This window comes from Oncorhynchus mykiss, chromosome 5 (assembly GCF_057628025.1).
Source record: "Oncorhynchus mykiss isolate SJ-2025 chromosome 5, ASM5762802v1, whole genome shotgun sequence".
Classification (NCBI taxonomy): Eukaryota; Metazoa; Chordata; class Actinopteri; order Salmoniformes; family Salmonidae; genus Oncorhynchus; species Oncorhynchus mykiss.
In genome coordinates, this window is record NC_143026.1 from 60310094 (window position 1) to 60322858 (window position 12765).

The following is a 12765-nucleotide window of genomic DNA, read 5'->3' on the forward strand; positions in this document are numbered from 1 at the left end:
GAAGAACACAGCGGTTGCTCTGTGGAGGAGGTGTAGGGAGGCATGGGGGGAGATCTATTACAAACTTGTGAGAGAGAGAGAGAAAGAGCAAGAGAGACTGAGGGGAGCCATTTTGAAGATTTATGGCACGGCACTCCTCGAAATGCAGGCATCCTGTAATTAAGACTTGCCTTGCCTCCAGCCCTACATTACCGCTCTCTCTGCCTAATCATCCAGCCCCCCATCCCTCTGATAATAAGATCTTACGGCAGCTTGGCGTCACTAATGAGCGCTAAATGCCACAAAGAGAATGGCCTGTTTGTGGTTACACAGCAAGAGGCTGAAAAAAGCCCTCCCAAACCAGGGTAGAGTTTTACATTGTGTGCTCTGGCCGAACTGTTGTAATGATGAAGAACCTTGTGTAGCAGGTATATATATAATTTATTTCACCTCAGGTATACATTTGGGTTGTTAGCTGCACATTTGTTTGACATTCTAGCCAGTCAAAAGATACTCTTCACACCAGCGAGTGTGAATCAATCTTCATACCGCAATTGAAGTTGCCTCAATAGCCCACTGTGTTCCCCTGAGCATGTGATCCACTTTTACTGTTAACTTTCACTGAGCTTTCCGGAGCTCTCAGCTATAGCAGCAGGACCACATCAGGTTTTCATCAGACTGGGCCTCCTCTCTCGACTTGATGGCATTCTAAGGCTGAGGCTCCATCCTCCATTTTGGGGCAATAATGGCTCTCAACCCCCATTGGTAATCTGCTCCCAGTTGTAACTTGTTTCATCTCTTCCCCCTCCCCTCTTCTCATCTCCTCAACAGCTCTATGAACTAGATGGCGACCCCAAGAGAAAAGAGTTTCTGGATGACCTATTCAGCTTCATGCAAAAGAGAGGTGAGGGAGTGTCGTATGTGCCAGAGAGCACAGTACCTTTCTGTCCCTCGATCTAGCAGAGCCACATCAATGCCAATAACTGCCATGACTCGATGGAGACTGGAAGGCTGTACTGTTTGCCTTGGTGGATTAGTACTGGGAGACAATGTTCTGTTCTCTAGCCCAGTGGTTCCCAACTCAAGTCCTCAAGTACACCCAACAGTACACATTTTGATCGTAGCCCGAGACAAGCACACCTGATTCAACTCAAAGGGTTTGATGATTAGTTGAATCGGATGTGTTCGTCCAGGGCGACAATCAAAATGTGTACTGTTGGGTGTACTTGAGGACTGGAGTTGGGAAACACTGCTCTATAACCCCCTGTCCCTCCCCCTTCATTGACATACGAAACACCACTCTCAGCTTTCACCGCCATGGGCGTATCATTATTCATTTGGAGATGATTGCCAAGCCCTCACTGTTCCCAGCGCGTCTAAAAGTAGAGCGTACACAAGAGTGCATGTATTGAGTTAGGAATGTATTTACGCATATGTTTAGGCTCCAGAGTTTGTATGTTGCTCCGTTCAGTTATGGTGTTTGGTTTGGTACAGCATTCCAGGTGTGAATTGCTGCCTCAGAACATGGCAATTCCACACAAGCATATTTGATTAATCATAGTCAGACTGTATCCACAAAACAATGCAGAGAAAGATCATGGAGAGTAGTCAGCAGTCACATTGTGGGTCCATGTGGTGTTTTTATTCAAGCATTTCAAACTGCACAGTACATTGTATAATGTTGATACACAAATGAGTTCTACTTTGGAAATATAAGGCCAACATGTTGAATGTAATAACAATAAACATAAATAAACGTCAAGATAGTCAGTGTGGAAAATCCAGTATTGGAGGTTTACAGTATGTTTGCTCTCAAACAAATGTATGGGCGGGTCTGCGTGCATAGTTTCTCTAATAATTGGACACTGCCCTCTAGGGACAAGATAGGGAATTGACAAAAGACTGAAAGGAGTATCTTCTTTTTTCCCCCAATAGCTTTCTTAATTGTTAAAGAAGATGTAACGTATTTGAAAGGATAATAAGACCCAATACCATAACAAGAATAAAACAGACATGGCATTGACAATGTATTATCTATTGAAGTAATGTGTGCTCAGAAAAGGTGTGACACTCTGTAGGAAAACAATACCCTCTCCCTATTAGACCATGACATTTCTGTCACCAAAGCCACGCCCATTGAATGTAGTGTTGTACTCCTGAAGCGTTCATACCATTTCAAACGACTAGAAGGCTTTCTCAGTTCACACTCAGTTCCATAGCAACGTATCAAAAGAGAAACCTAGCAAAAGAGTATGGCATGACCACAGGCAGTGAGTTGTCTTTTCCCTGTCTCCAGGAACCCCTGTGAACAGGATCCCCATCATGGCCAAGCAGGTCCTGGACCTGTACATGCTGTACCAGCTGGTGACAGAGAAGGGAGGCCTGGTGGAGGTCATCAACAAGAAGCTGTGGAGAGAGATCACTAAAGGACTCAACCTTCCTACCTCAATTACCAGTGCTGCCTTTACTCTCAGGACACAGTGAGTACCAGGGGTTGGAACCAAAATAAACATAGTAAATGTTTATATCGTTTCTTTCTGATCGTTTTTAAACCTCTGAAATCAACTTTTTGTCTCCTCAACTTCAAGTCTCCTCCTCCACCCGCTCCTACCACCCGCAAAATTTCAATCGCATCTCGCACCCTACACTTGTCTGCCCAAAGCAACATTAAATGACTTCACCAATCAGTGCGGATAGAGCAGCTTGCTCTGGAGTGGGCAAGCTATTTACATGCCTTGGGCAGACAAGTGTAGGGTGCGAGATGCGATTGAAATTTTGCGGGTGGTACGAGCGGGTGGAGGAGGAGACTTGGCTTGAAGCGCTGGGCATCTTGTTGTCATGACATACACTATCTGAATTAGTCCCACAGAATTATACCTGCGGGGGAGCGGCTTCTATGAAGGAACTTTGAATGTCTTTGAACTTCAGCGAGTTGGCTTAACGTTGGACCAGAATAAAAACAAAACAAAAACCTTTAAACTTTTTATAGTTAACAAATCCAATGTGAAACGTCATAACTACAGTATTCTTAACTAGCATTGAAACGGTTCATCCATTCTTCTCTAATAAAAATCTCTCTAATTTCTGAACCCCACTTGTACGTCTGTAGGCTACAGTAGACTATACTTTGTAGGGGGAGGTAGCCTACATGCACACTCACTGGCTAAGATGTTCAGCTAGCAGGTAGACACTGGAATAAGTGATTGAAAGTGAGTGCTTTGCATAGGCGTTTTGTTGAGTTTTTTTGTGGGACTGAAAAAAAATGCTGTAACTTAAACTAATGTTATTATCCTGTTCCCATGCTTTTAAAATAACTGTTCTGTTCTGGAACAGTGTAATTCACTTTCGTTCTCGGTTCGGTTCCTCTAAGTGTATTATTTTCTGGTTTTCTGTTCCGTTCCCTGAACCAGTTCCAACCCCTGGTGAACACACACACACACACACACAATTTGTAAACTTGTTTCAAGGTATCCATTGTAATAGTGTTTTTCACATGATTTCATAATGTTCCTAATACCAACTGAAATGACGTTATCACAGATACATGAAGTACCTGTACCCATATGAATGTGACAAGAGGAGCCTCAGCAACCCCAATGAGCTCCAGGCAGCTATCGACAGTAACCGGCGGGAGGGCCGCCGGCAGAGCTTCGGCAGCTCCCTCTTCACCTACTCCCCCAATGGGACCCCCACCATGCTGTCCTCCCCCAAGATGTCCATGCAGAACATGGGGATGAACGTGGCCACCAACGGAGCATCTCTCACTCCCATCCAGAAAATCAAGAAAGGTGTTGTTGGAGAGCAACGGGTTTTGCTCAGATATCTTTAGAGGACAATTATGCTGCATTGAAATGAGGAAGTTTGCTTTATTTCATTTAAATTCTTCTTTGGGTTCATTCATATCATTCAGATTGAGGTGAACAGTAAGCCATAACACGAACACAACCCCAAAGTGTTGGGTGGGTTCATACAGATTACCACAGAACAGTTGAAGTGAACAGTAAACCATAGCATCACACATTTGATTTGAAATGCCAACACATCCAACACTACTATCCTGTTCCAAACTTCTCTGTTTCCCCTACAGAAGATGAGGGCGGTCAGCCCCTGTCCGGCGTGGGCCGCATGTCTGGGCATCCTCTGGCGGGTCACTCGGTGGCAGTGGTGCAGGCGGCAGCGGCCCAGGCAGCCATGGCAGCCCAGGTAGCGGCTCTGGAGCAGCTGAGGGACAGACTGGAGGCGGGCGAGCCCCCGGAGAAGAAGATGGCTCTGCCTGCTGAGGAGCACCAGCGACTGCTGCAGAGAGCACTGCAGCACAACCTGCTGGCTATGACCGCCCAGATGCCCATGAACATCCGCATCAACAACCAAGGTAAAGAATGTTGCAATTTTAGATGCACTAGAACAAGGTTTGATTTGAAGGTACCAATATTAGGCCCCAATTCAAGCACCTTCAGTAAAATAACATACAGTGCCTTGCGAAAGTATTCGGCCCCCTTGAACTTTGCGACCTTTTGCCACATTTCAGGCTTCAAACATAAAGATATAAAACTGTATTTTTTTGTGAAGAATCAACAACAAGTGGGACACAATCATGAAGTGGAATGACATTTATTGGATATTTCAAACTTTTTTAACAAATCAAAAACTGAAAAATTGGGCGTGCAAAATTATTCAGCCCCTTTACTTTCAGTGCAGAAAACTCTCTCCAGAAGTTCAGTGAGGATCTCTGAATGATCCAATGTTGACCTAAATGACTAATGATGATAAATACAATCCACCTGTGTGTAATCAAGTCTCCGTATAAATGCACCTGCACTGTGATAGTCTCAGAGGTCCGTTAAAAGCGCAGATAGCATCATGAAGAACAAGGAACACACCAGGCAGGTCCGAGATACTGTTGTGAAGAAGTTTAAAGCCGGATTTGGATACAAAAAGATTTCCCAAGCTTTAAACATCCCAAGGAGCACTGTGCAAGCGATAATATTGAAATGGAAGGAGTATCAGACCACTGCAAACCTACCAAGACCTGGCCGTCCCTCTAAACTTTCAGCTCATACAAGGAGAAGACTGATCAGAGATGCAGCCAAGAGGCCCATGATCACTCTGGATGAACTGCAGAGATCTACAGCTGAGGTGGGAGACGCTGTCCATAGGACAACAATCAGTCGTATATTGCACAAATCTGGCCTTTATGGAAGAGTGGCAAGAAGAAAGCCATTTCTTAAAGATATCCATAAAAAGTGTCGTTTAAAGTTTGCCACAAGCCACCTGGGAGACACACCAAACATGTGGAAGAAGGTGCTCTGGTCAGATGAAACCAAAATTGAACTTTTTGGCAACAATGCAAAACGTTATGTTTGGCGTAAAAGCAACACAGCTGAACACACCATCCCCACTGTCAAACATGGTGGTGGCAGCATCATGGTTTGGGCCTGCTTTTCTTCAGCAGGGACAGGGAAGATGGTTAAAATTGATGGGAAGATGGATGGAGCCAAATACAGGACCATTCTGGAAGAAAACCTGATGGAGTCTGCAAAAGACCTGAGACTGGGACGGAGATTTGTCCTCCAACAAGACAATGATCCAAAACATAAAGCAAAATCTACAATGGAATGGTTCAAAAATGTTAGAATGGCCAAGTCAAAGTCCAGACCTGAACCCAATCGAGAATCTGTGGAAAGAACTGAAAACTGCTGTTCACAAATGCTTTCCTCCAACCTCACTGAGCTCGAGCTGTTTTGCAAGGAGGAATGGGAAAAAATGTCAGTCTCTCGATGTGCAAAACTGATAGAGACATACCCCAAGCGACTTACAGCTGTAATCGCAGCAAAAGGTGGCGCTACAAAGTATTAACTTAAGGGGGCTGAATAATTTTGCACGCCCAATTTTTCAGTTTTTGATTTGTTAAAAAAGTTTGAAATATCCAATAAATGTCGTTCCACTTCATGATTGTGTCCCACTTGTTGTTGATTCTTCACAAAAAAATATAGTTTTATATCTTTATGTTTGAAGCCTGAAATGTGGCAAAAGGTCGCAAAGTTCAAGGCGGCCGAATACTTTCGCAAGGCACTGTATGTCTTAGTATGGTTAATAACCACACAGTGTGTTGTGAAATTTGTGAATGAATTGTAATGTTTTACAATGGTATAAATTGCCTTAATTTTGCTGGACCACAGGAAGAGTAGCTGCTGCTTTGGCAGCAGCTAATGGGGATCCATAGTAAATACAAATCCAGCATTGGTTCCCAAACTTTTTTACATTGTGACCTAGCTAATGAAGGCCTTTCAATTTCTCCTTGACAACCACCACATTAGACAAAACTGTATCTCTAAGCCACAACCCAGTCTTTAGCTACAACCCAGGGACTGGCCACACAACCCATTCGTGGGTTCTCAACCCATCATCTGAGAAAACACTGGTCTACAGTACAGTCCTGAAAGGGGATTTATGTCATGTAGATCAGGCCTCCTGTTCTTAAGCAAAATTGTCGATCTTGAACTGGCCACGTCAAACAATTGTGTATATTGACCCCTTTTGCACAAACAATGTTCCCCAGCAGCATACAGACTCTATACGTAGGGGATTGAACAGCGGAACTTTCTTATCCTCTTATCAGTGTCTAGTAAAAGTACAGAATGCTGGGGAATTTTCCTTGACATTTTGTTCAAATGAATGAGTACTATTTCATGGAAATGCCTTAACGCTATGTAGCTTTTCCCCCCTCAACTCTTCTCTTATGTGTTTTCTGTCTATTTAACAGTAGTTTGCAAGTCTACACAGAAACTTATGAGGTTGTGTGTGTGTGTCTGTGCTTCAGTAGTAGGGTTGTGTTTTCATGGTTGCTCAGACGTTTGGTTGTTCAGGCTGTTTGTATGTATAGTTCAGCAAGGCAGTTTACATAATAGGTTGTACAGATAGTATGTAAATGTTAGGTTGTTCAGTGACTTTGTTTAATATATTAGGTTGTTCCGTTTGTTAAGGGTGTTCACGTAGTTAGTTTATTCAGATATCAATTTGTACGTGTTGTTTAATGAATTTGTTTGTTTATAAATGAGGTTGTGCATTTAGTTAGTTTACAGTGCTTTCAGAAAGTATTCCTGCCCCTTGACTTATTCCAAATTGTTGTTACTTCCTGAATTCAAAATGTATTAAATTGATTTTTTTCTCACCCATCTACACACAATACCCCATAATGACAAGCTCTCTCAAATCTGTTTTGGATCATTCCTAGACAACCATTTTCAGGACTTGCCATAGATTTTCAAGTAGATTGAAGTCAAAACTGTAACTCGGCCACTCAGGAACATTCACTGTCGTCTTAGTAAGCAACTCCAGTGTAGAGTTGGCCTTGTGTTTTAGGTTATTGACCTGCTGAAAGGTGAATTAATCTCTGGGTGTCTGGTGGAAAGCAGACTGAACCAGGTTCTCTAGGATTTTGCCTGTGCTTAGCTCCATTCCGTTTATTTTTTATCCTGAAACTCCCCAGTCCTTAACGATTACAAGCATATTCATAACATGATGCAGACACCACTCTGCTTGAACATATGGAGAATGATACTCAGTCATGTGTTGTATTGGGATTTGCCCCAAACATAACTTTTAATTGCTTTGACACATATTTTTTTGCAGTATTACTTTAGTGCCTTGTTGCAAACAGGATGCATGTTTTGTAGTATTTGTTTTCTTTACAGGCTTCCTTCTTTTCACTCTGTTAATGAAGTTAGTAATGTGGAGCAACTACAATGTTGTTGATCCATCCTCAGTTTTCCTGTATCACAGCCATTAAATTCTGTAACGGTTTTAAAGTCATGGTGAAATCCCTGAGTGGTTTCCTTCCTCTCCGGCAACTGAGTTAGGAAGGACACCTGTATCTTTGTAGTGACTGGGTGTATTGATACACCATCCAAAGTGCAATTGATAACTTCACCACATATAATTGTACATATAATTTAAGAATATTTACCCATTGATTCTTGAATAATATAATATATAAATGCATCATGAGCTTAGTTTAACTGTCATACCCCATCAACCTGAAATATAAGCATGTTTTACTCCAATGTTTGTAAACAAGTATCCTATTTTCCGAAAATCGTCAGTCCACATGTCAAGTGTAATTGCGCCATTGTATTTGCCCAAGTTCTCTCGCAACTCCACGACCACCCTCCAAGCAGATTTGTAAACAAAATGAATGTAAACAAACACTCAATAGCCTCAAAACATGGCTAAACTATAATTTTGACATGGATTGTCTGTCCTTGCATCCATATCGGTGTCTATGAATTTGAGAGGGGTTATGTTTCTCCAGCCCCATCCCTCAGCTTTTTACGGAAACAGGGGCAGGGGAAAACGCTTTGTTTCAACTGCTGATTGCTGCTTTAAACATCACCTATGAATGCTGTGTACGTTACATGCTGTGTGTGTTTTCTCAGGTGGCCGGCAGGACTCCGCTCTCAATCTCACCACAAATGGCATGAGCAGCATCAGTATGTCAGTGGAGCTCAACGGAGTCATGTACACCGGTGAGTCACCAGTCAGTCAACGACACTCTTGTGTTACTACAACTGTCATTCCTGACCTGTTGCAACTCACAACATTGGACCTTTTGTAGGTCAGGAAAACACAAGTTGAACTTTCAACTTGCGATCTTTTTGCAATGACATAAATGTTACTTTAAGTCTGTTTTTTGTTTTCATTCAGGTATGCTTTTTGCTCAGGCAGCAGGGTCAGCCTCTTCAGGCCCCTCTGGATCATCAAGTAACAACAAAGCCCCTGGTGGGCGCAGTGGATCCCAGCCGCTCCCCTACACACCTACCTCAATCAACCCATCATCTTAACAACTCTGAACCCTTCACTTTTTGATGCCAAAACTAAAGCCAAAAAAAACCCTACCAAATTTTCTAAATAGCCTATGCCAAAAAAAAACATATACAGAAAAACACAAACTAAAACTCTGTGTACTTCAAGTGGTCTATCTCAGGTTCTCTCATATCCTCTTCTGTTCTTTAGCCCAAATAAGTTTGAATAACCCAACAAAGAGCCAGTATATGATTACGATATATGCACAGCCTGTGAATAATTTATTTCTACATAAATGCAGTGATTATCTAAGAACAAATAAAAATAATAGGTTGGAAGGGTAATGCACTGTTTACACGTAACACAGCTACTGACTCACAATTAAATTTATTTTATTTTTAACATTATTATTCTCATCTTTATTATTATTATTATTATCATCATCATCACTAACAATATAGTTATTGCAAAACAATATATATTTGGATTCTATAAAGTAGAACATTTTAAATATCTTCTATTTTAAGTAGAAAAGCTTTAAAGATTTTATTTCTTCAGGGCATAACAAAGTAACATTGTGACCTCATGTTATAGAAAACCTCTACATTTGCATAATGCAGTCGCACACAAATCAATCTTTGCTGAGATTGTCTATTAATTGTACCTCAGACACAGGTTCACAAGTCTCTGTGGTCATGATGCAAGATCATTTTATTTTTTTTCCTGGTGGAAGTCAACAGGAATTGTTAATGCTCTTTGGGACTTATATGTGCAGACATGTTGGTTTTTCTCAGGTGTCTGCCAGCTTGCTGTGAAACAATCACTTTGTATTTCACTGCTTTACGTTTCCGTCATAGTTACAAGCTATACAACTGTATTTGCTGGTTTGAGTGTTTGTTTTGTTTATGACCCGTTTAAACCATTTGTTTTTTCGTTTTAGAATGTAGTTTTCTATCCGGTTGTCTCATCAATTACCCAGGGTCCTCTGTACTTGTATAAGTAGAGGGATCATCTTCACTCTAAAGTTAGCTGCTCTTTTGGATGTCCTTACTTACAGCTTATAGTAGGGTGCAGGAATTCTTAGCTCTGCAATAGTGCTGCTTTAAAACAGAGGTTTGGGGTTGAAGTAGCTTTACTTAGGGGCTTGAAATCATGTCTTAAAGGCACCTACACATTGATATGACATCTTCATAACAACAAAAGCGTTTATGAATTTAGGTACGTGCTTGCATTACGTAGGGCTGCTTATGTAAAGGATTGGGGTGGAAACAGCCAATCAATTCCTGTCTTTGGGTCAGCACTGCTCTTCAAATTGACCTTTTGACCTCCTTGTCCCCAAGGCAACAACTGAGCATCTGGTCATTAAGAAAATATCTATTTTTATCAGATATCCATTGATTTGCAGCGCTCAGAAATCTTTGCATTTTAACCACTAAGGTACTACAGCTACTACGAAGGTTGTTTCTGCATCTTCAAGAAACTGCATGGATTCACACTCTTTTCGAGTTCAGAATCCTCAGCGAGGATTTTTGAGTTCATTGTAGCGACAATCAGGAGATGTTACAACATTGTATGTGTGTTCTGTTTTTCCACAATGAAGCCCCTCTACCTCAAAGACTATGATTAGACTATATCTCTTGTAAGATCATTACACAGTACCTTAATGAAGTAGTATATTGCGGTTATATCTTAAAGTGTGATATATTATGCTGCGTTTCATGACTTGGGTCTATACTGTACAATGTATTGACAGAGATAAGAGATTGTAGTTGGATTGTGGTCAGGGAATTCAGCTTTTGATAAATAATGGTTGGAAGGATAGATTATTGCAGACAATCATATTAAACCTTTAATCTTTCCTCTATCATAGCTGATGATAATTACTTTGGATTTTTTTGGCAACATGCAATGGAGACCAGGGACGCCTCAGTCAGGAATACTTATTTTATTACTCTGGGATGCTGCCCCCTAGTGGACTTCTTTGTTACAGTGCACAATCATACGTTTCAGGGATGGATATGGTTGTTTTTTGGGGCCCCTATAGCTAGCGTACAGAAGTGTTCTCTTGAAAAAGAATGACTTGCCTTTCCCCTGTTGATATTTGATTGCAAGCCCCCCCCCCCCCACCCCCATTTATTTTTCTCAACCAAAGTTAAGAGACTTACTTATTTCTAATCAGAATCATTCCATGAATTTTCAGCCTTGATATGAGATTTACCACTTGCTTGAACTATTTGTTTAGTAGATAGTATATCGCAGGGACAACCAAAACATATGTGGAGATGAAACAAAATGAAATGTTATGATAAAATATCTGCTGTAATTGCAAGATGCCTTATGCTGTGACAATTCTTCTATGAATGAACCTGTATAGATAACACTTCTGAAAATGCTTTGGATGGCTGTAGATATGAGTTACTTTGTTTTCACGTTTCAGTTCTTCCTTTAACAAATATGATATAGAAACCTAGCACAGAGATTACACATGTATCATATTATCAATAATAACAGTCATAATATGAATGACGATAATAGTATTGTGAGATTTGGGGAAGCACTAGGTTGACATACCGGCCTTGGTTTTGTTAACTATTTTGTTTTCATGTACAGTACTTGGAAATTCAGAGTATAAATGAGGCTTTTTGTCTTTTACTTCTCAGGAATATACTTCTACCTCCAGTTTTACAGATGTATCCCTGCTAGGGCTAAAGTTAGCGGGTGCACAAAGGGTCGCACTCTTCATTGGTGTTCTAGTTGGTTTTTCAGCTTTCAACTACTTCTTATAGATACAGGCACAAAAGTATTTTTTAATCTGTTCTGTACACGTGTGCAATTTTTTTTCTCCATTATTTTCTATGATGAACCTTTCCACTGAATGGGATGCTTCCCAAGATATGAGGAAACAAGTGAAGATGAAGTGTGGCATGTTGTGCCTCTTTAATAACCAGTTATTAGTATGGTGTAGTGCCCAAATAACAGATCGTCAACAACATGCTTTTTAGAATGTGTGACCTCTAATGCTTTTAACCATTTACTGAGGGGTGACAAACTATTCTTGCATATTTAATCAATATGTGTTTGTGTGAATGTTTTTATTTGGGATTTTAATAAATATCACTTTTTCCTAGAATGTCAGCTGAGGTGTTACGTGCTGTTCTTGTCAACACAAATATACAGTACCAGTCAAAAGTTTAGAGTTTTTATTTGTACTATTTGTACTATTTTCTACATTGTAGAATAATAGTGAAGACATCAAAACTATGTAATAACACATGGAATCATGTAGTAATCAAAAAAGTGTTAAACAAACCTAAATATATTTGAGATTCTTTAAAGTAGCCACCCATTGCCTTGATGACAGCTTTACACACTCTTGGCATTCTCTCAACCAGCTTCAGCTGGAATGCTTTTCCAACAGTCTTGAAGGAGTTCCCACATGTGCTGAGCACTTGTTGGCTGCTTTTCCTTCACTCTGCGGTCCAACTCATCCCAAACCATCTCAATTGGATTGAGGTCGGGTGATTGTGGAGGCCAGGTCATCTGATGCAGCACTCCGTCACTCCCCTTCTTGGTCTAATAGCCCTTACACAGTCTGGAGGCGTGTTGGGTCATTGTCCTGTTGAAAAACAAACGATAGTGGGACTAAGCGCAAACCAGATGGGATGGCGTATCACTGCAGAATGCTGTGGTTTCCATGCTGGTTAAGTGTGCCTTGAATGCTAAATAAACCACCGACAGTGTTACCAGCAAAGCACCCCCACACCATCACACTTCCTTCATGCTTCACGGTGGGAACCACACATGCGGAGATCATCCGTTCACCTACTCTGCGTCTCACAAAGACACAGTGGTTGGAACCAAAATCTCAAATTTGGACTCATCGGACCAAAGAACAGATTTCCACTGGTCTAATGTCCATTGCTTGTGGTTCATGGCCCAAGCAAGTCTCTTCTTATTATTGGTGTCCTTTTAGTAGTGGTTTCT

General features: G+C 41.2%; 1 protein-coding gene across 2 annotated transcripts in view; it reads left to right on the plus strand.

Annotated features, from left to right (window-relative positions):
• The window catches only part of LOC110524163 (AT-rich interactive domain-containing protein 3A), a 42413-nt gene extending 30497 nt beyond the window's left edge, over positions 1 to 11916 (plus strand). Inside the window, exons 4-9 of one of the 2 annotated variants that reach the window (XM_021603549.3) lie at positions 811 to 883; positions 2276 to 2459; positions 3520 to 3767; positions 4067 to 4351; positions 8415 to 8504; positions 8683 to 11916. In XM_021603549.3, the coding sequence (XP_021459224.3) occupies positions 811 to 883; positions 2276 to 2459; positions 3520 to 3767; positions 4067 to 4351; positions 8415 to 8504; positions 8683 to 8819 (1017 nt within the window). In that variant the 3' untranslated portion in view covers positions 8820 to 11916. The remainder of the gene's footprint in view (positions 1 to 810; positions 884 to 2275; positions 2460 to 3519; positions 3768 to 4066; positions 4352 to 8414; positions 8505 to 8682) is intronic. The other variant, XM_090235379.1, reaches the window with a different exon arrangement.
• Positions 11917 to 12765: the final 849 nt, after the last annotated feature.